Source organism: Rhinolophus ferrumequinum, chromosome 20 (assembly GCF_004115265.2).
Source record: "Rhinolophus ferrumequinum isolate MPI-CBG mRhiFer1 chromosome 20, mRhiFer1_v1.p, whole genome shotgun sequence".
Lineage (NCBI taxonomy): Eukaryota > Metazoa > Chordata > Mammalia > Chiroptera > Rhinolophidae > Rhinolophus > Rhinolophus ferrumequinum.
In genome coordinates, this window is record NC_046303.1 from 28,719,094 (window position 1) to 28,740,133 (window position 21,040).

The following is a 21,040-nucleotide window of genomic DNA, read 5'->3' on the forward strand; positions in this document are numbered from 1 at the left end:
CAAAACATTGAGTTGGCTCACTGGCACGCTCTGCAGATGCCCAGTGAGGTGTTTGCGTTTTCAGTTCATTGTAATTTGTTTCTTGTTTTTAAGTATCAGTGTAAACTCATAGATGCGAATATAGTTGATGCGTTTTTGTTATTGCCAGTATTACTTTAGTGATACTCAAATCGTCTCATCTTTGACTAGTGAGAGCTTCCTCAGACTGACATCTAAATCCTTTGGATGTGACCCTGGTAGAGGTCTTCCTTGCTTTCTTGTACAACAAAATATTTCACAATCATCTTACATTATTTCCTGCCCTAGCCCTGGAATCAGCCGTTTTGACAAGAAACCCTGGTTCCTTTAAGAGAGACATGGTAATTAGAGGCCATGATTTGGGTCCTGGGGGTGCTCACTGGTTCTGATTTAGCCATTATTTTAGACCTTTACTGTGGACAGAGCTAGAAAATATATTTTTGGATAATTTAATAATGAAAGCAAAGAAAGCAGAACTACTAAGTTCCTATTGTACTTTCATCTCCATTGAGGGAAATGGTATTAAAACTGGAAGGGATAGAAAGAAACTCTTAAGGAACACTTGAATCTCAATCTTTGAAAGGGGTTAATGTATACCAGTTATATTTAAAAACACTTAGCCACTAGACTTAGATGAATTATGTCCCAGAAAGAACTCATGTATCCAAGCACAGAAATACTGCCAGTAAACTTTGAGAAATCAGAGATGCCAGAAATAACATAAACAAATACTCTCCTATTTTAGAAGAAATTTTTTTAAAACTCAAAAATTTTAAATAGTAAATTACACTTTGATTTGTAATCAAATCTAGAACTGATTATAGGTGGTTTGTAAGGAGTTTAGAAAAAAATTGGGATCATTCTGAAACAGAATGGAATCATCTTAACATCAGACTAACCCCATTTCCTCTTATTGATAATATTTTGTAAGTCACATATTATTCTCCGTAGAAAAATATGGAGAAAAGTGAGTTAGATATTGGATTTTTAAAAAAGAGCAAGACTGAATTGGGTCTAGTCTTGGGCTCACTTGAAATGTAAAGACACAGACAGGTTAAGAGTAAAAGATTAGATTAATATATAGCATGAAAATCATAATCAAAAGATATCCAAAGCAGCTCTGTTAATGTTAGACAAAATAAACTTTAGAACAAGGACTATTGCCAGATATAAATATCATTTTGACTAAATGTGCTTACTTGAGGAATGGAGGTCAATTTAAAATCAGTCAATGTGATTTGCTCTGTGAGTAGACCAAAAAGAAACCATATGATCATCTCAGTGGGTCCAGAAAAAGCACTTGATAAAATCCAATATCCAGTCCTGATAAAAATTATTAGCAAACTAGGAGTAGAAGAGAACATCTTCAATCTGATAATGAGCATGTATGGAAAAAGTCCAGCTAACATCATACTTAATGATGAAAAACTGAACATTTGCCCCCTACGATCAGGAACAAGAGAAGTAAGTTTCTTCATGCCAACTTTTAGTCAGCATTATCCTAGCTACTGCAATAGGGTAAGAAAAGTAAATAAAGACCTACAAATTGGAAATAAAAAAGTAAAGCTGCCTGTATTCTCAGAAAACATGATATATATACATAGATCTCTCTACATAGATATATAGAGAAACTCCTAAGGAATCCAAAAGAAGTTTTTAAACCTAATAATTAAATTTACAAGGTCACGAGATACAAGATCAGATTATAAAAATTAATCACATTTCTAGTAATGAACGATTAGAACTTGAAATATATAAAATTGCAATTACGATAGCATCAAAAATATGAAACACTTTGCAATAAATTTAGTAAAATATGTGCAGACCTATGCACTAATATCTACAAAACAAAAATGCGAAGAGCATTTAAAGACCCAATAAATAAATGGAAAAGATATGCCATGTTCACTGGTCTGAAGATACTGTTAAGATGTCAATTCCCAGTAAATCTGTAGCTTCAGTGCAATCTTGATCAACATCCTGAGAACTTTTTGAAGAAATTGATAATCTGGCCCTAAGGTATATGTAGAAATCTGAAGAACCTGGAAATAACCAAAACAATTTCAAAAAAGAAAAAAATTATAGGACTCATACTACCCGACTTAAAGATTTATTATAAAGCTACAATAATCAAGACAGTGTGGTACTTGTATAAGGATAGACATATAGATCAAAATAGTAGAACAGAAAGCCCAATAGACCCACACATAAAATGTTTTGTTGATTTTTGCCAAAAGTGCCAAAGAAATACAATGGGAATTGGATAGTTTTTCAACAAATGTTGCTGGAACAATTGGATAACTTCATGTGGGGAAAACAAAGTGAACCTACACCCGTACCATATATAAAAATTAACTTGAAATGGATCATAGGTCTAAGTGCAATAACTAAAAACATAGAATTTCTAGAAGAAAAAGCACACAAAAAAAATCTCTGTGACCTTGGGTTGGGGAGAGTTTGGGTAAGGCACGAAACCCAGAAACTATAAAAGAAAACCTTGGTAAATTGGATGTCATCAAAATTAAAAGCTTTTTCTCCTCAAAAGGCACTATTACGAAAATGAAAGGCAAGTTTCATACTTGAAGAAAATGTTTTCAAACTTACATTTGGTAATGAATTTATATTCAGAATATACGCATATAAGGAACTGTTATAACTCAGTAATAAAAAAGAAAAACCTGATTTTTCAAAATAGGCAAAAGATTTTAATAAGTACATTGCTAAAGATATATAAGTGGCAAATAATACATGAAAAGAATTTCAACATCTTTAGTCATTAGAGAAATGCAAGTTAAAATCATAATAACTAACTACATATACACTAGAATGGCTAGAATTTAAAAGACTAAAATTACCAAGTGTTAATGAGGATATGGAACAAATGGAACTTGGATTCATTGTTGGTGAGAATGCAAAAATGATATAGTTACTTTGGAAAACAGTTTGGCAATTTCTTACAAAATTAAACACACAGTTACTGTACAATCCAACCATGCTACTCCTAGATATTTGCACAAGAGAAATGGAAAACATGTCCACACAAAGACTTGTGCTCAAATGTTTATAGCAGCTTTATTTAAAATAGCCCAAATTGGAAACAGCCCAAATGAATACACAAATTGAACTGTATCCATACAATTAAATATTACTCAGAAATAAGAAAGAACATACTGCTAGTACATGCAACAATATTAGTCTCAAATGGATTATGCTGAATGAAAGGATCCAGTCACAAAAAGACTATACTACATTGTATTACTCCATCAATATGAAGCTCTAGAAAAGACTAATCTATAGTGACAGCAAGTAGATTAGTGGTTGGCAGGGGCTGGGACTTGAGGAAAGGAAGTGCCTGCACGGAGAACTTTTCAAAGCGAAAGAAACGTGAAAGATCATGATTCTGGTGTAGCTACATGATTATATACATTTGTCCAAGAACTTATGAGTTGTACATCTAAAATTGAATTGTACCCCGTAAATAAAGCTGATTAAAAGTGGCGGTGATGATGATGATGATGTGGGGGGCGGGAGGGGGGCCTCAGCTTCCCACACGGAATAAAGCAGATACCGTCTCTGCATATATTTCCTCCTGAAAATGGGGACTCCACTGACCACAGTGCGCCTGAGGGAATTGCATGGGCTGATTTCGTTCTACTTTGTGGAGGGGCCTCAGCGAACGAGCCTTAGCACGATTTCTGCTAATAGAAGCTCTATTTAGACTACGTGTCTTGGCGTCTCCCTACATTTACATCTGACATGGTAAAGCGGACATCGTTGACCAGGGTTCCCCAAGATGGCAGCTGCACTTGCTGTGCCTGTCTCAGAACACTGTGAGTTACACGGTTCGTGGTAGATCAGGGGCCCTGCGTCCCATGGTTTAGTGCAGAGAGCATGAATTGTAGAACCAAATACACGTGTGTTTGAATCTGATTTTTATGTGTGAACTAAATATCTAGGTCTTGATTTCGTCTTCTGTAGAACAGAGATTTCTCCTCTAAATTATTTTGGGCATCTAATAGGTAGTATATGATAAATAGAAAGGATTCTCTATTCAAAGAAATTTTAGAAAAACTGGCATCATCAAAGTTTAAAAGGCACCATTATCGTAGAACTTTGTAGAGCCTTTCCTATGAATTTTCAAGAAGGCAGAAGTAAGCAGCCTCTTACTGCTGCTTACTTCTGGCACCCAGAGAGTAAGAGTACTCTCTGGGTGCCATATAACAGAATCTCCTCTTGAATTCATTGAGACAAAGGAAGGAGTTAATTAGAAATCCCATGTAACCATAGGAAGGGCAACGGGATCCAGGAATTTGAGTGCTACCAGGGTTCTCTCTTTATCTCTTCTATACTTTTCTCTGTGTGTCACATTCTCTGAGCCCAATTTTCTTCACACCACAGGAAACTCAAATTCCAGGACTTCCTTCCCCTAGTGCTTTAGCCACTAGAAAAGGATTGAGACTTACTGTCTCCTGGTCCAAGTTCAAAATTTCTAAGGAAGGGCTCTGATTCGTCCAGCTTGAACCAAGTGCCTTTCCTTAATCCACCAACCATGGTGCCTTAGATGACTGTCTCAACTTGGGTTAAGATGCCCATCCCTGGGCCAGTGAGTGGGAGTGGAGGAGTGGACTATAAAAGAACATACCAGCCCTCATTTAAATCACATTATTAGAATAAAGAGAAGGAACATTTTTCAAGATGAGGTAAGGATTTTGTTGAGGGAAGATCAAATGAATAGATAATTCCTAAGTCTACACTTCATGGCCCACACACATTCATGATGCACACGCAGTCACTTAAACATACAGTACTTCTGTCCATAGTACAATGTCAAAATTGCTCCTGCCATCAGTGGATAAGTATATGACAGATCGAGTACAGTAAAGTGACTCAGCAAGGTGTTTGATTATCTGACCCTCGAGAGACGTCTTGGTTCATTGGCCTCAGAAAAAAAGATCTTTTAATGAAGCCAAAGACCTAACCTTCTGTTTCCAAGTGACTTCAGATAGGCTAGACTTTCTCTTGTGGCACCCTAGTAAGCCAAAAGAAGTAATTGGTGTATCCTCTGGTCTTAAAATTATTCCCCGGATGCAGGATGCTGCCTCAGAGGAAAATAGAAAGTAGGGGTGAATAAATCACCCCTTGAGAGATGATTGGCAAAGAAAGTAAGAATTCTGATGTGGTCTCAGGTGTCCACGAGAAGTTGATAGGAGTTGAATCATCCAGGGGAAAAGGCAAGTTAGACAGTGCTACTGGGTTTGGGTGGTTAGAGACATAGAAGTCAGAGTACTTTTCTCATATACAGCATCACTACCCAAGTCTACAGCTACCGTCATCTCTCCCCTTGACTCTAGATCTATCCTCCCCTGCTCTCATCTCCCTCCTCCAATCCATCCCCACATCACAGTGAGTGATCTTTTAAAATTGAAAGTAAGATCGTATCTCTTCCATGTCTTAAGGCAGGGGTGTCCAAACTTTTTTCAACGTTTTTCACCCAGGGCCATATACGGTAAAATACACAAACAGCCAGGACACTCACTTGAGGTGAAGGATGTACGTTGCCTCACCTGGTTTATTTAAGTAAACTAAATATATTTTTGGAATTTGCTGCGGGCCAATTAAAAATGGATTGCGGGCCGCAGTTGGCCCGTGGGCTGCAGTTTGGACACCCCTGCCTTAAGGCCTCCAATGTTTTTCCACTGCTTCTAGGATTAAAAACTAAAATTCTGAGCATACCTACAAGGCTTCTGATCCAGAATATTCCCCAACTCACCTCTCTTGCCTTATCTCATACCATCCTTCTGCTTTCTCTCAGCAACCGAGCTACACTGACCTGCCTTCTTACCCTCCACCCCAGGGCCTTTGCACATGCTCCTCTCTCTGCTAGAGTACTCTCTCTCCTTGCCCAGTTAATCATGCTCGGGCGTTCAGAACAGAGGTTATGTATCTCTTCTTTGGAGAACATTCTCTCAGTCAGATTCCTTGGCAAATCATTATTTTGGGACTGTGTGGCTTTCCCTCTGAGCACGTCACTCAGTTTGTAGTTATGCCCTCACTAATGTGAAAATACCCACTGGACTTTCAGCTTCACGAGGACAGAGACCACTTCCATGTTACTCACTCCTACCAGCATGTAGAAGATACTAAGTAAATATTTGCTGGATGAATGAATGGTTGGAGGGAAGGAGACAGAGCCATTTCCTGGAAGAAAATGTAAGAGTAAAAGTCAGATTGTAGTTTTGCTTTAATTTGTTTTTAAAGGAAAGAAAACACTGATAAAAAAATGCAAAACTACTTTCCAATTATTTGGTTGTAGCGTAATATGAAGACCTTTCTCACTGAATGGGGAAGCCAGACTGAACTAAGAGGATGAATAGCTTTGGCTTCACCATACATAGTTCAAGTTTGGGCTACGAGGTAGAATTTCAGGTTAGGAAGAATTACGACAGAGAAGTGCCCTATAGTTTTGGCAGTCAAGACATTGCTCCTTTCTCTGGTAAATGGAATTTCTGCAGCTTGAGGAAGGCAGGATCCTAAAGAGGGTGGCGATCATGTCTTAGAGTTTGGAGAATAAGGGAGAATGGTGGGGCAACAGAAATAAAATTAAGAAATAAACAAAGGTCACATTTATTTGACTGAAGACTTTTTAGAGGACCTTGAAAAACACAGGAGCTCCTCAAGATGTTTATGTAATTGAATCTAATTTATCTAGGATTGAAAAGAATAATAATCAAAAAATATTTTTCACTTAAGTACATCTGGAGGCACGTGAAATTGGACTCCTCATGGTGGCCTGTGCCTGACTGTGTCCTTGGTGTTTTGTCTTCAGGCTGCAGGCTGGAAATGTGTTTTAGAGAGCAGACATGGGGCACAAAATATTAAATTAACTTCACCATATTCGAAAGGACCAACAGTGTAACATCCTCCTTGTTTGGCAGCGAAAGGGCTCAACATTTGGGAACTCAGCGGTGCATTAAGTATTTTAATAATCATTGTTGACACACAAAGCATATGGCCTTTCAGAACTCACTGGGTCAAGTGGTAAAGTCTTCTAGGTTTCTAAAATTACTTTACAAAATTCCAATGACATTAAATTAGGGCACAGTTCAAAGTATATACGTTAATGAACTTTGTGCTATAAGCAAGTGAAATAAGTTTTCTCCTAGGATAAAAGAATATCTATGAGTAACTGATAATGTAAAGGCAAAATTCAACATCCATGAAAAAATATTCACTTGCATTTAATGAGAAAATCTAGAGCCTCCCCCATAAGCAGGCCAGTCTGTGGATACCTTGTATGTACTCTGTACTCCTAGTCACGCCTTAAGACCCACTTCAGATATACCCCCCTCGGAAGCCTTCATTGTCCACTTACGCCATTTATATCAGTTATCTATGGCCACAAATATGCTGTGAAATAAACAACTGTAACACTCAGTGGCTTAAAACAATTCATTACTCACAAATCTGTGGGTTAACAGGGCAATTCTGGTCTCTGGTGGGCTCACTCATGCGTCTGTGGTCAGCTGTGGGGTGGGGCGGCGCTCTGCTGATCATTGCTAGCCTCCGTTTCATGTCTGGGGGTCAGCTGGCTGAGGGCTGACCTGTTGGGACAGCTGGGCTCTCCTCCTCACATCTCTTGCTCCCACGAGCCTCTCCCGCCCTGCCACCTGGCCAGTCCAGACAAGTTCTCAGGTTGGCCGGGCATATTCTCATGGCCATCTCAAAGAAGCAAGAGAGACAGTGGAGGCATGCTAGCTTTCTTTTGTTCCCTAGACGTCCAAGTTCATCATATGTGTTAGCATCCCATTGGCCAAAGCAAGTCCCATGCAAAGCCTAGAGTTGGAGTGAGAAGAGACTACAAAGTTACAGGGCAAAAGTTGGGGATATTGGTAGGTCAGTAGTTGGGGTTTTAAAACCATCAACTACATCCCTGTGCACCCCCGGTCCCAGTAGTAATATTCCCTTGTCTGTGCTACCTCTGTTCTTCATTCTTAGCTCTCTTGTACTTTTCTTTTTCCCATTGTATTATAATATAGTTGTTAATTTGTCTGTCTTCTCTAAAAAATTTAGAGGGTCCTTGCGCCTATGTACTTCCATTCAAGTATTTGTTGACTGACTGCTATGTGTCTTATTCCGTTACAGACACCCCAGTGCCTAGCACGGGTCCTGATACATAATAGGCGCTCAGTAAGTAGGTGTTGAATGAATGTGTACACAAAAGCTCACATCCATGTTAAGCTCCTTCCCTCCAGAAGTGAAAGAGTGAGGACAGATGCCTCTCAGAATCCGGCTGAGGAGGTCTTCCTGGCCCATGTAACCGGTGAACCAATGGGGGACCTGCAATGATGATGTCAGCTGCTTAAACATCTTTCCCCTCCACACTCTCCCACTTCTCCCCTCGGGAACTCAACTCGGGTTTTCTTTTCTCTCTCCTTAGTCCTCTCAAAGGAAGGCAGGAAATCACTGATACTTAACTCATTCTAAACTCTTTTTATAGTCAGTGCCCCAAGTTCTTAGGAGTCTCTATACTCTACAGTGGGGAATGAATGAACTCCAGGATCTATTTAAGCTCATGGTGTGGTCAGTTTAAGAAGAGCTGGATGGCTTCTATTCTCTGGCGGTCCCTGCTCTAAGAATACAGAGGAAATCTCAGGAAATGTTGTATACTACTATAAACATAAGACCCTATCCACGTAGGGTATTAATTCTGTCAATGCAGTGTCAAATGAAGTTACTGCCTCATAATTTTTCAATTCCATAGAATCTATAGGGAAAACTTGTGTTTCCGGGTAGAATCGTAATTTTGAGCTTCTTGATTTTGAGCAAATAGTGTAAGTTGCTTGGGAGGCAGAATAGCATGGCTTTGGATTCAGGCAGGTGAATCTAGAATGCCAGCCCTGCCTGTTAGTTACTTTTTTAGAGGAAGCGTCTTACCCTCAGCAGCCAGAGAGGGTAATTACAGAGGCTAAGAGAGAATGTCGCTGGCAGGTGGTGAGTGAATTGTATTAATTGTTCAATTGTATCAACTGTACTGATTGTGAATTATATCTGTTGTTAAATTGTTAAAAGCGAGAACAGTTGTGTATCAATTGTTATATTATTATATTATGCCCTATAATTGTATAAGCTGTGAATAAAAATTAGTATTATTAGTGGTAAAAATTAATGTATTTTATATCAAATAATCTTCATGTTTATCTTTATTAGAAAATAAAATCATCACGTCTAAAATTATTTTAAAGGTCATACTTTATAATGGTACTCAGGTAATTTACCTTTGGAAGTGGCCTGGAAGTTTTCTTCATTTAGTCACAAACTTTGCAGCAGGTCATTCAGCACCTGCTTTGTACCAGGTCGCCAGGTGCTGATCATATAATGGTAATCAAGGTAGACATTGCCCGTGCCCCCTAGTATGTATCCTGTGATGAAAGAGCTATCGTGTTTCCCCGAAAATAAGACCGGGTCTTATATTAAGGTTTGCTCCAAAAGATGCATTAGGGATTATGTTCAGAGGATATCATCCTGAAAAATCATGCTAGAGCTTATTTTCCGGTTAGGTCTTATTTTCGGGGAAACATGGTATCCCTATTCCCAACTCACAGTTACCTACCTGGTAACCACAACTGTATGAATTATCTGAGATAAATTAATATTTGGCTAGCTTTCCCTGGTTAAAATATGATGTGTTGATACTTCAGATTGGACGAAGGGGACATTTTTACTTTAGCATTTTTAATGTAGCTGTATTAAATTTTAAAACCTTCTATTTTATTATCAAATAATGTGTAAACACTTCTGAAACTTTTCCTGACTTCACTCTGTCCCTGAATTACTACGTGGCTCAGGGCTGGATGGTGGATTGCCTGTGTATATACTCAATAATAAAAAGTTGAGTTGATCAGTGGAGATAGTTTTTTAGGCTGCATCACAGTTCCCTTTTGTGGTATCCTAGATTGGATCTTGGAACAGAAAAGAGGACCAAAGTTGGTGAAATCCAACACCAGTTGTTGAGTTAATAGGATTGTATCAGCGTTAATTTCTTACTTTTAACAAACGTACCATGTTATGTAAGGTGTTAACCTTAGGGGAAGCGTACTTCAAAGAGCCATAGGAAAACAAAGTGACAAAGGTTGTTCCCATGCCACCTGCATGTTTCTAGACTTCTCACTGTGGTTAGTTTGTGAAAGCTTTAAGAGGATAAGAATTCTAACATTCGACTGAGAAAAAGGTAATCAGGATGGTAAGTCTGCTATAAAATCATGTTATGCAGTACTGTCATCTAGGTCCTTTGGAGGTAAAGAATGGATGTTGTAAGATCTCGCTTACCTGAAATTTCTAAAGGTGTTTTCTTATATGAAAGAGATAAGCCCACGATTGGTCTTTTCTCACTGGCCAATTTTAACTGAAGAGTTTGAGTGGTTCAGAGATTCCTTTTACTTTCATAGGTACAAACACAAGTACGTCTTGCCAAAAAAAGCTTTGACAAATTGAAGATGGACGTGTGTCAAAAAGTGGACCTTCTTGGAGCAAGCAGATGCAATCTCTTATCTCATATGCTCGCAACATACCAGGTAACAAAGTGATATTTGTTACAATGAACTGAGAGGTTTAGATAACAGAAAACTGGTGTTTGAGCTAAAAGTACAGTTTGAGCATTATGAAGTTCTGAACGCCGTGCTCCTAATTTACTTCCCATGTTTCTCCCATCTAGCGGACTACATTCTAATAAAACCAAAGATTAACTATTCCCTGTATATACATTGTAATTTCCTACTTCCCTGCATTTGCTTCGGGGTGCTTTCTGCCCGAGTGCCTTGGCCCTCCATCTGTACCTTTCCAAATTCCACTTTGTTTAATGTACCAGACTCTGTCACCTCTTTCAGAAAGACTCTTCTGAACTCACTCAGCATTGTTGTCTGAAGAGTTTGAGTGACACAGACACTTTCTCATCAGATTGTCATGATTCAGTGAACTTGGTTTTGTCTCAAATGATCATGTTTTTGTCTCCTGCTAAACTGTGGTTAGCACTTGTATCCATCAACAACAGTACCATTAAGCACCAACCAAATGTGGGAGGCCAAACTCTACCGTTGTAGGGAATATAAAAGTTAACAGCAGATTCCCTGTCCTCAAAGAACTTAAAGTTTAGGAAGAAAGTCAGAGACAGTAAAGCCTGGCTACATTGTCTATACTTCAAGGAGAGAACAGTGAAATAAATTCTACAAAATCCAATGAGGGTTTGAAGGAGAAATTAAATCAGTTGAGGGATCGCAAAAGTATATTGTTAATGATTAGCCCTGGGTTTTGGAGGATGGATCTGGAACGAGTACAAAGAGAACGGAGGTGGTCCCAGGTGGTGGAGCATGTAAGCCAGGGGAGGCAGTGTCTGGGGAAACAGGAAGGCCTTTAGTTTGGCTGACGTACGGAGTATAAATAGGGGCATAATGGGAAATGGGAAACGAGCCTGCAGAGATGAGCTGGAATCGTATTTTGGAGGACCTTGAAAGCCACAGACACTTCTCTGGGGCCCAGGACTAGAACGGGGCTTTCAAAACATTAATAGCTTTACTGTCTTTCTTTATAGACCACTTTGCTTCATTTTTGGGAGAAAACGTCTCACACGATGGCAGCCATCCATGAGAGCTTCAGAGGTTATCAACCATATGAATTCACTACGTTAAAGGTATGAAAGCTAGAAAGGCCATTAGAAAATCTTATGAAAAGTAGTTTTGTTTATATCACAAACAGCATTAAGCATCATGATTGCAGCAAGCATCATTATTCTAATAGGCTCCAAATGTCAAAGAGAAAACTATGCCACCCAGTAGAGTCTTTTTTTACAACATTAATATTCAATATAATGATAAGCCGCAACAATCCAAATACAAAGGTTGAACCTTGGGGTTACTGGGACGTAGTTGTGGTGAACTCCAGCCTAATGATGGGTCCTGCTCCTTTAAAATACTTGTTTGACATTGCTAAAGAGAAGATTGTACAAGTCTAGTGCACTTTGTTACTTTTTTATTAAATTCAAATATGCTCACTTGAGAAGATTTTTTTTCTCTCTCTTACTTCTGAGAAATACCATTTTATTCTGTGAGTACCATCCAATATATAATTGGACTTTTTTCCATAAGACAACAGGAATATTCTTTAACTGAAAAAACAGCATTAAAGTCAATGATTTCTCAACTGAAAAGGGACACATGAAAAATGCCTGATTCTCAGTATTGCAACAGAATGTGGAATTATACTTTTTCTCTAATGGTTGCTAAGGGTGAGTGCATGTCAAGATAAGGAAGTGATTTGGGTTCCAAAAGGATTTTAAGAATGGTGTGAGAGAACAGTGGGTTGCCAGGTCGTATCTTTGAGAGGAAAAGACCAGGAAAGAACTAGTTAAAAGTTTATCTGGAAGTTACCTTCTTTCTGATTTTTCAGGCAGTTTTTATCTCATCACCTTGCTTGGCAAACATTAAAAGCTTTTGTGTGTGTGTGTGTTTGCCATTAAACACCTCTTTGATTTTGAGATGTTTGTAATGTCACTACACCTACAAAAATACTAAGACAGAAACCCTTTAAGACCCTGGCCCTTTAAATGAAAGTCCCAAAAAGAGGAACCCCAAGACAGTCCACCTACCTTGTGATACACCTGACCTCACTCCAGACAGGACACCTGGCCCTGGGGTTTGTTCTTCATAATCCCGCCGTCAGCTGACCACATGCTCACTGATGGGCTGCATGAATACATTCTGAATGTGCCCTTTTTTGGTCTGTTAAAGGGACTGTATCAGGGGAGGGGTGACCTTTCCTGCCTTATGTATCCTCCTTTGTCCAGCCAACTGTTGTGCACACCCTGAACCCAAGCCTTGCTCAGCGCATCGGCAATGCGACCGTTGTGTGTAAAGACTGCATTCCTTCCCTGTGATTTACTGCTGCTTTCAGCACCTTAAGAAGCAGCTCTCCGGACCAAGGCAGACTGATTAAAATTAGTACAACTCACCCTATTCACATTTCTTACACAAGCCTGAGCAGAATCCCATGGATTATTCTTTCATAAGGCAAAGGGTTTGAGGGCATGAATGTGCATCAGATTTTATTTTATAACAAATACAACTTCAAAGGCTGTCTTTTGAAAGACAACTGTACACAACACAAATCAGCCAGGTGGAAGATGAAATGATGTCTACCCCAAGTACAATTGAAAAGAAGCTCAGGTTTGAGTTAATTGCATATAAATAAAGCACAATATGAAATTGAAGTTGTGCCACAAGAATGGGAGATGCTTATGTGTATCCCTGACCTCCTGGGCTGAGGAAAATATGGTTCCTTAATGTTTGCCATGATATTTATCCCGCAGAGAGGATCAAGCTGGTTATGTTAGAGGGTTTCTGGGCAGAGAATTTAGGAAAAGTTTGATGGAAGTGGTTCCGGACATAATTACAAACATTTTGGACAGATGATTCTCCATTTTCTTTTATACCCCCAGAGTCTTCCTTAAATTATGGTGTAAGTAATATTTATGGTTTAATTGTAATACAAACTCTGTCGGAGTAATACAACTGTTAAGGTGTAATATGATTATAGTAATGTCAAGAATGATGCATCCAGAAATCAACCGTATAAACTAGGCTTTTATTACCTCTCTTGAATGCTATTCCTCTAGGCTTTCAATTATGACATTATATTTGAATCTCAAGCTAGTAGCTAATTATTTTCCTTATATGGACTCAACCCTATATAAAAGAATCCTGTTACTACACAGCCCGTCGTTGCATAGAGGCACATTGCCTATCATCTTGTATGCCATGAAACATGAAAATGAAAACCATTAATACCTTATGCAATACCATCAAGCATGAGGATATTACCTGACTTACCAACCCTCTTGTACTAACATATTTTTTTAAATACATACTTTCTAGTTAGAAGATTTTTGATTTGATCAAGTTATCTTTTAATATATATAATTTTCCTCTGAATATTGATATTGATAATGGATTCTTTGAAATTTAAATAGATATTTTCACGATTTAGTTGTTGCTTGGATTTACATAAGCAAATAGCCCCTTAAATGCCTTTTGGGACTCTGGCTGGAAAGAAAACATTTTTTTTTTGGAGAGGTTTGCCAAGCTCTGTTAATGAAAAGCAACCCATTTGTTTTCTTTGCTGCAGGGTGTATTCTGAGTGTGTTGGTAATTGTGCCATTGCAGCTGTATTTCCTGACTGTTAGTTTTATGCTTGATGAAGGATGATAATTAATGTGTTAAACACTGGGTGCATCCTGTTTTGAGGGAAGAGTCTTTTGCTGCAGAATTACAGGGATGTAACTCATGCCCCAGAAGCTCAAGTTTTATTTCTAATGAATGAACCTTTCTCTAGAAAATATATATAGTTCTTTTTCAAAATAATTTTATTATAAAAGTGAATTGAGTCTCCACCTCTTACAACTTAAAAAATATCCAAGTCACTATTTTGACATTTTGTGAATATTTTGTGGTAGTGTTTTATGTGACAACAGCTTTTTACTCAGACCTGATAAGACTCTATTGATTCTACTTTTAGTGAATTCATCATTTTAATTTGTGATAGATTTTTGTAGAATTTCAACTTTATGGAAAATTTGGCATTGACATTTAATATTACAAAATTTTCTAATCTGATAATTATAACAGCTCACATTTAAAGTAGAGAGGCTGTGTTTTAAGTGGTTTCCAATAAAAGAAACAATGCCATAATCTCATATTTTCAAGCAATATGTATTGATTCCTTAAAATGCTGCCAAGCATGTGTATTGTGCATGAGTTAGCATTAATGTGTTAATTTTATACTGATTCTAAATCATCTGGAAATGTCTTCAAATGGTAGAAATTATCAAGTCATGGGGAAAGGAATGGAATTTTACTAGCCTGTCTTGAAAGCACTGTCACTTTTTTAGAGAAAGTAATTTAGACGAAGAGTTTAAAGTACTTTTTAAAAAATTAAATGAATGCTGCCTGTCAGGAAGCAGTGCCCGTCTTAAATTACTGACTGTCAGATGTGCTCATGTTGGCTTCATCCTTCCAGGATGTCATTTACTTACATATTTCCTCACAGATCCAGAACAGGCAGCAGGGAAAAAATAAAAATAAAAGAAGCCCTCAAAAATCAAATGGCTGTACCCTGAAAAATCTAAAATTCTATTTGTATCAATGGCCTTTTCGTCCCTATCTGGCTTGCTATCATGTGGGTTGTTAGATGTCTGTACAGAGAATTGAGCGTTAGGCCTTTTGAAGAAGTGGACACACTCATTCAAAACTGGTAGAGAAGAAGACATGTTCTTCTGTATTTGTATTTTTCAAGAGATCAGAGTGGCTATACTTCATGAAAATAGCTGGTCGTAAAGTGTATTCCTATGACGTGCCCATCCAAGGTTTTTGGAAGGAAAGTCAAAAAACAGGATAAAGCATAGAATGGAAGAGTACAAGCTCGGGAGCCAGTCAGAGCTGGCTTTAAATTCACTTTTGCCCCTCCAGTTGTGTGCTGCTGGTGTGGCAATGGTGGTAAGAGGTAGTGGTGGCAGGAAGGGTGGCAGCTTGATGGTGGCACCAGTAGCTCCATGGTGGGGTCCAGAAAATAGCCATTGGCTGTATCCACACAGAAGGGTTTGCTGAGGTTGCCAGGTTGCCCAGCCTAGCTTAAGTTATTTTCTGTTTTTTCAATTAGTTTCAGGTGTGTCCAAAACACCGTAATGATTAGACATTTACACCCCCCACAAAGTGATAACCATCCCAAGTCTACTACCCATCTGACACCGTACATAGCTGCTAAAATACCATTGACCGTATTCCTTATGCTGTGCTTTACATCCTGTGAATGAATACATACATATATATATATTTAATTATAGTTACTCAATGTCTATATTTAATTATAGACATTCAATATTACTCTACTTCAGCCTCAGGTATGCAACGCAGGGGTCAGGCACTTACACAGTCTATGAAGTGATCCCCCTGATAAGTCCAGCACCCATCTGGCACTCTACAACATTACTGATTATATTCCCCATACTACGTTTCACATCCCCGTGACTATTTTGTGACTACCACTTTGTCCTTTCTAATCCCTTCACCTTCGCCCCCACCCCCCAACTCCCCTCCCGATCTAGCAACCATCCGTTTTTCTTTCTCCGTTAAGTTTCCTACTCACCGTTTTCACCCTGGATGATTTGCTTCGCAGTGAGTTTCGCAGGCAAGGCTGTAAATGGCAGTGGGGTAGGAGGTCTCTCAGACCTGAGCCAGGTGACCTAACCCACTCCCTCCTGACTCCCACAGATGCTCAGGCAGCTCCATTCCCAACCCGGTCCTTCTTCAGCCCTGCAGGCCAGTCTGGGCTCATGTCATCCCCGCAGGGACATGAGAGGGCAGAGCAGGCCTGCAAGCAGGAAAGGAAGGAGACCCTCCTACCCTACCCCTGCAACAGGGCTAATTCTAAAAACGCAGTTTGGCTTTGCAATGGGCTCTTAGTCTGTGCCAGATTTCTAACTCTAAGGAAACCTGAATTTGAAAACCTAACTCTGAGCATGTTCATAAATAACCATTGAAACAGATGTGCCAATGTTCCCTCCTCTCTCTCCTGGGGTCTGAGGCGTAGCACTGTTATATGGAACATCATTCTGGAGACCAAAATGCTTGTAGCTTTCACAATTCAAAAAACATCTTTTTCTAAATTTTGTTTTTCTCAAATACGTATGCCTAACAGCCTTCTTCCACCCACCTCCACATTTCTCAGTTAATCACTTGAACATTTACCGACAAGCCACATGGCTCCGTAGTTACTTGCTTTGAAAATAAAGCCATAATAGTTTTTATGAAAATTGGGTAAATATCTCTGCAATGCTATTTTAGTTGCCAGTCCCAACATGGCAATTACTCATGGCGCACATCCAGAAGATCCTTTAAGGCTTTCAAGTTTTTTCTCAGTGTCATTACTTTACACAGCACTTAGCAGAACAATTTTTTTTTTCCCCAAGCTGCTCCAGGCCAGATCATTGCCAACAGCCAATTGGTACATATCCAAATCGCTGGGAAAGGAGGGGGTGGGTAGAGGGGCTAACCAGAGGTGGACAAGCCAGAGTGTGCCTGGTCATCAGTTCGTCCCTTGTGATGACTGGTATTTGTGCTTCTGGGCAGCCAGCCGGTAGCTCAGGCCCTTCTCACAACAGTGAGTTCGTCTCCACCCCCAACCTCCTCCCACTCTCTACCTCTTCATTGAGGGGAAAGGAAAACATTATCCTTTTGTGGGTCGTTACTCTATAGCCCGGGTACGCTGCTAAGGGTGAGGTGTGGTAATGTCTAGGAGAGGTTGTCGTGTTCTGTGTGACTCTAATGTACGCAGGTGGGGTATTATAATTAATGATACTGTTAGGATCAGCACTGACATTAAGAAAGGGAAGTGCATACATTTCAGTTAATCCTCAAAATGACATTGGGAAGGTGGGCATACTTGTTCTTGTTTCCAGGTTTCAGTGAGGAAACTGAAGCTCAGAAAGTTCTAGTAATGTGCCAGAGGCCCCATGCCCAGTATGTGGTAGGTCTGGGAACAGACATGCTCATGCCTTTTCTACTCTGTCATGTGGCATTTCTTCCAAGTGGCACTTCTGGCCGTGAGGCAGGAGAGCAGGAGAAAGCAGAAGTGCCACCTTTAAAAGGTACAGCTGTAAACTTTCAATTAAAAATGACACATGGAGCCTCTTGTGCTCTCATGTTAATGGCAGATGGTGGCGCCCAATAGGACGCAGATAACCGCCACTGGCCGGAGGAAAGGCTCCCTGCCTCCGCCTTTCACTTGCTATGAGTGCCCAAGCTCGCCAGCATGTCCATGGTGCCACCCAGTTGCTTGCACACTGGTTGGCCCTGAGGTCGGGATGAAGGAGGCGGTCAACCAGTTCGGCGACAAATACATCCAGCAGACCAACCCCCTCACCTTGGAGCACACCATCAACCTGTACCCTCTTACCCATTATACTTTTGGCACAAACCAGCCCCTCTATGAGGACATCTCTGTTGCAGTCAGATTTCGGCGCATGAAGGGAGGAATTGCCTAGTGGTGAACTTAACCCAGGAGAAGATGAAGTTGAAGGACCAAAACACTTAATGACAGAGACTACTGGGTCATCAAGCTGGAGTCCTGCAAGACCGGGTCATTGATGACTGCGTTGGTAACTGGAGAGAACAGATTTTGAACCTCCTCAGTATCCCTATATTCCTGCACATATTAGAAGGAAAATCAGACGTTGTTTTTGGTTCAACTTCAAGAGAAAGCCTTGTTTGCAGTCCCTAAAAATTACAAGCTGGTAGCTGCACCACTGTTTAATTGTGTGACAATGCACCGGGATACAGACCCATCATTTCTAGTCTCCCTCAGCTTTTGAGCGGCTTCAATTTTATCTACAACTGAATTCCTGCACAGTGGAGAAGTTAAAAAAAAAAAAAAGCCGTCCCTGTGAGCACAGCTCTACACAGTGTAGAATAAACATGGTAGAAAAGGTTTTTTTCGTTTTATCTCTTTCTCAATCCCTAAATTGCCACCTGCTTTCTATTGTTTGAATAGCAAAGTTAATATGAAGAACTAGATAGTGGTGTAAACACATGTGATGATGTTTAGTTTGCTTTTGTTTCTACACATACGTTTTTGTACTACATTAAAGAAAGTGGACTTCTTTCCACTTGTATTATTATTATTTTTTAAATTTCACGTTAAACTTGTAAAATGCTTTAAAAAAAAATAAGTCTTTGTTTCTAGATGAAAAGCATATTTTATATGTCCGCCCCTCAGACACCTGGGAACCTGTGATCCTTCCTTTAGAATTTGGAATGAAGTCCTCACGATTCCCTGGGCACCTCGTGTGAACGGGACGTCAGTAAATGTCCGTGGCTTGGCTATTCAATACTGTTTCTTAACTAGTTGTAGAATTTTAAAGAATTTGAATCCCAATTCAAAAATTGCTTCTACCTGTTAGTGGCTGACTGGCCTTAAGCAAGTTACTTCACCTGTCCAGGTCAGGAAATCAGGACTACAGTGTTTATCTGGGTTTTGTGAGACGTGTAAAACATGCCGTGCGGCACCTAACACAAGATGAGCCCTTCAGACATCTATAGATTTTCAAAGTTGTTGATATGAAAGCGTATTTTGAGTGCTTCCCATGCAGTCCGTAGTGTGCAGAAGCGTTATCTCCGCTAATCGTCACAACGCCCCGAGAAAGGTATACTTCTCATTAGCTCCATTGTTCTGATATGTAAACAGAGGCCCCAAGGTGTGAAGACCGTTGTTTTCCCTGTTACAGCACTATGTGACCAATTTCCAATGTGATACCTTCCCATTACCTATTTTCTCTTATTTTACAAAATAAGATTATATATCTTATTTATGATTGCGTTTAGTGTTTTCTAATTTTATTCTTGAACTTTGTTGCCCTATCGTACAATTCAAAAGTGCCTTCTGGTCCTAGATTAATCGTGTTCCTTGTATAGTGCCTTTATAAATGTATAACTGCATGCACTCCATGTCCATGGATTACATAGCTCATACACATCGTCATGCTTTTTATTCCTCATGTGCTACCAATTACATAAATACAAACATACACACACCCAACTGAATCCAGCATCTTTCAACCATGCCTCACTACTCGGAGCACTTTCATTTCCTTTTATAGACTATATTTGGCTCCTTCATATACATGCAGTGTAATTAATGGGAAGTAGCATAAGAAAATTAAATGTCATAAAGATTAGAGAAAATGTTATCCAACTGTCAAAGTTAAACATTAAATTGAGGTCATGTATTAGGGCTGGCTCCTGGACTTTTTTGTCTGTGAAATTTGTTTTGCGGAGTAGTTTTACTTTCATTCAGATGAATGTTGCGCTTGCTTTTTATTTTCCTAATATAGGAAGTAGTAACTCCCATTATTGTATTAAGCTGTTTCCTTTCTAAGACACTTCTGCAAGCTCAGTCTGTGTGTTTCCTCTGTCACGCTGATCTTATATATTGTGTGTGCTTCCTGAAACCGTTTAAGCATTGATGGAAACTATTAGCGTGTCACTGCAGCCTTAACAGAGAAAGGTTACTTAGTCTAAAAACATTCTTTCCTCCACAGAGAACTTTGCAGTTTTATAGGATGCTATATTGCTGTTAATAGTAGTGATTTTCACGACCCATTTTAATGGCAGACCTAGTGGGTTTAGGGTTTAGAAACAGAATGCTTTGACATTTCATTTCTGGACATGGATTTGAATGTGGCTTTCATCAGACAGTGATTCAAAATAGTTCCAGCTGATGGCTGCCTCTCTGTACAGTCAGCCAAACCTCTTAGATTCATTTTGCCTGAGCAGGTGTTTCTGTCACACAGAAAATGCTGTCACCTCTGACTTACACAATGCTACAGGGTTAAGTGTTTTCAGCTGAGTTGTGGACTTTAATCTAAAGAATTCACCTCCACCCTAGGCCCCAGTGGGGCCTTTTAATCAAACCTTGGGGACAGCTGTGATCCAGTCACATCCAGGAACTAATTTTACGGGAGGAAAGGGACATGATTTGTCCTCCATGATGTTTCAGAGTTCTTTCTAAGCCTCTGTATCTCTTCAATGTGTACCATCTTTGTAAGAAACAAGTTCCATATGTGTTGTGGGTATTTTTCCCTGCTATATAAAGGAGTACTTAGTTAGCTTAGTTTGATCTAAAACACATCCTTACTTTAAGAAATGCCTCTTGAAAATGTTTTAAAATTGACTGTGGTGATGGTTGCACAGCTCTGTGAGTATACGAACAACCATTGAGTGGTGTACTTAAATGGGTGAATTCTATGGTAGGTGAGTTGTATCTCAGTAAAGCTGGTACACACACACACACACACACACACACACACACGAATCCCCTTGGTTCAAAATTCTAATATTTAATAAACAAGCCCGTGTGCTCAGTATTATTTTTGCTTGTGGTTTCATAAACCTTTTCCTATTACTCTTCTGAGCCTTTGAATTTT

At 39.4% G+C, this 21,040-nt stretch overlaps 1 protein-coding gene and 1 pseudogene across 11 annotated transcripts in view; both read left to right on the forward strand.

The window, feature by feature from the left end:
• The window catches only part of ICA1 (islet cell autoantigen 1), a 131,121-nt gene that overhangs the window by 79,662 nt on the left and 30,419 nt on the right, over window positions 1-21,040 (forward strand). For all 11 annotated transcript variants that reach the window (XM_033088484.1, XM_033088490.1, XM_033088491.1 and 8 more), the window contains 2 exons: window positions 10,464-10,589; window positions 11,603-11,701. In XM_033088484.1, the coding sequence (XP_032944375.1) occupies window positions 10,464-10,589; window positions 11,603-11,701 (225 nt within the window). The remainder of the gene's footprint in view (window positions 1-10,463; window positions 10,590-11,602; window positions 11,702-21,040) is intronic.
• Window positions 17,872-19,794, forward strand: LOC117012330 (cleavage and polyadenylation specificity factor subunit 5-like; annotated as a pseudogene).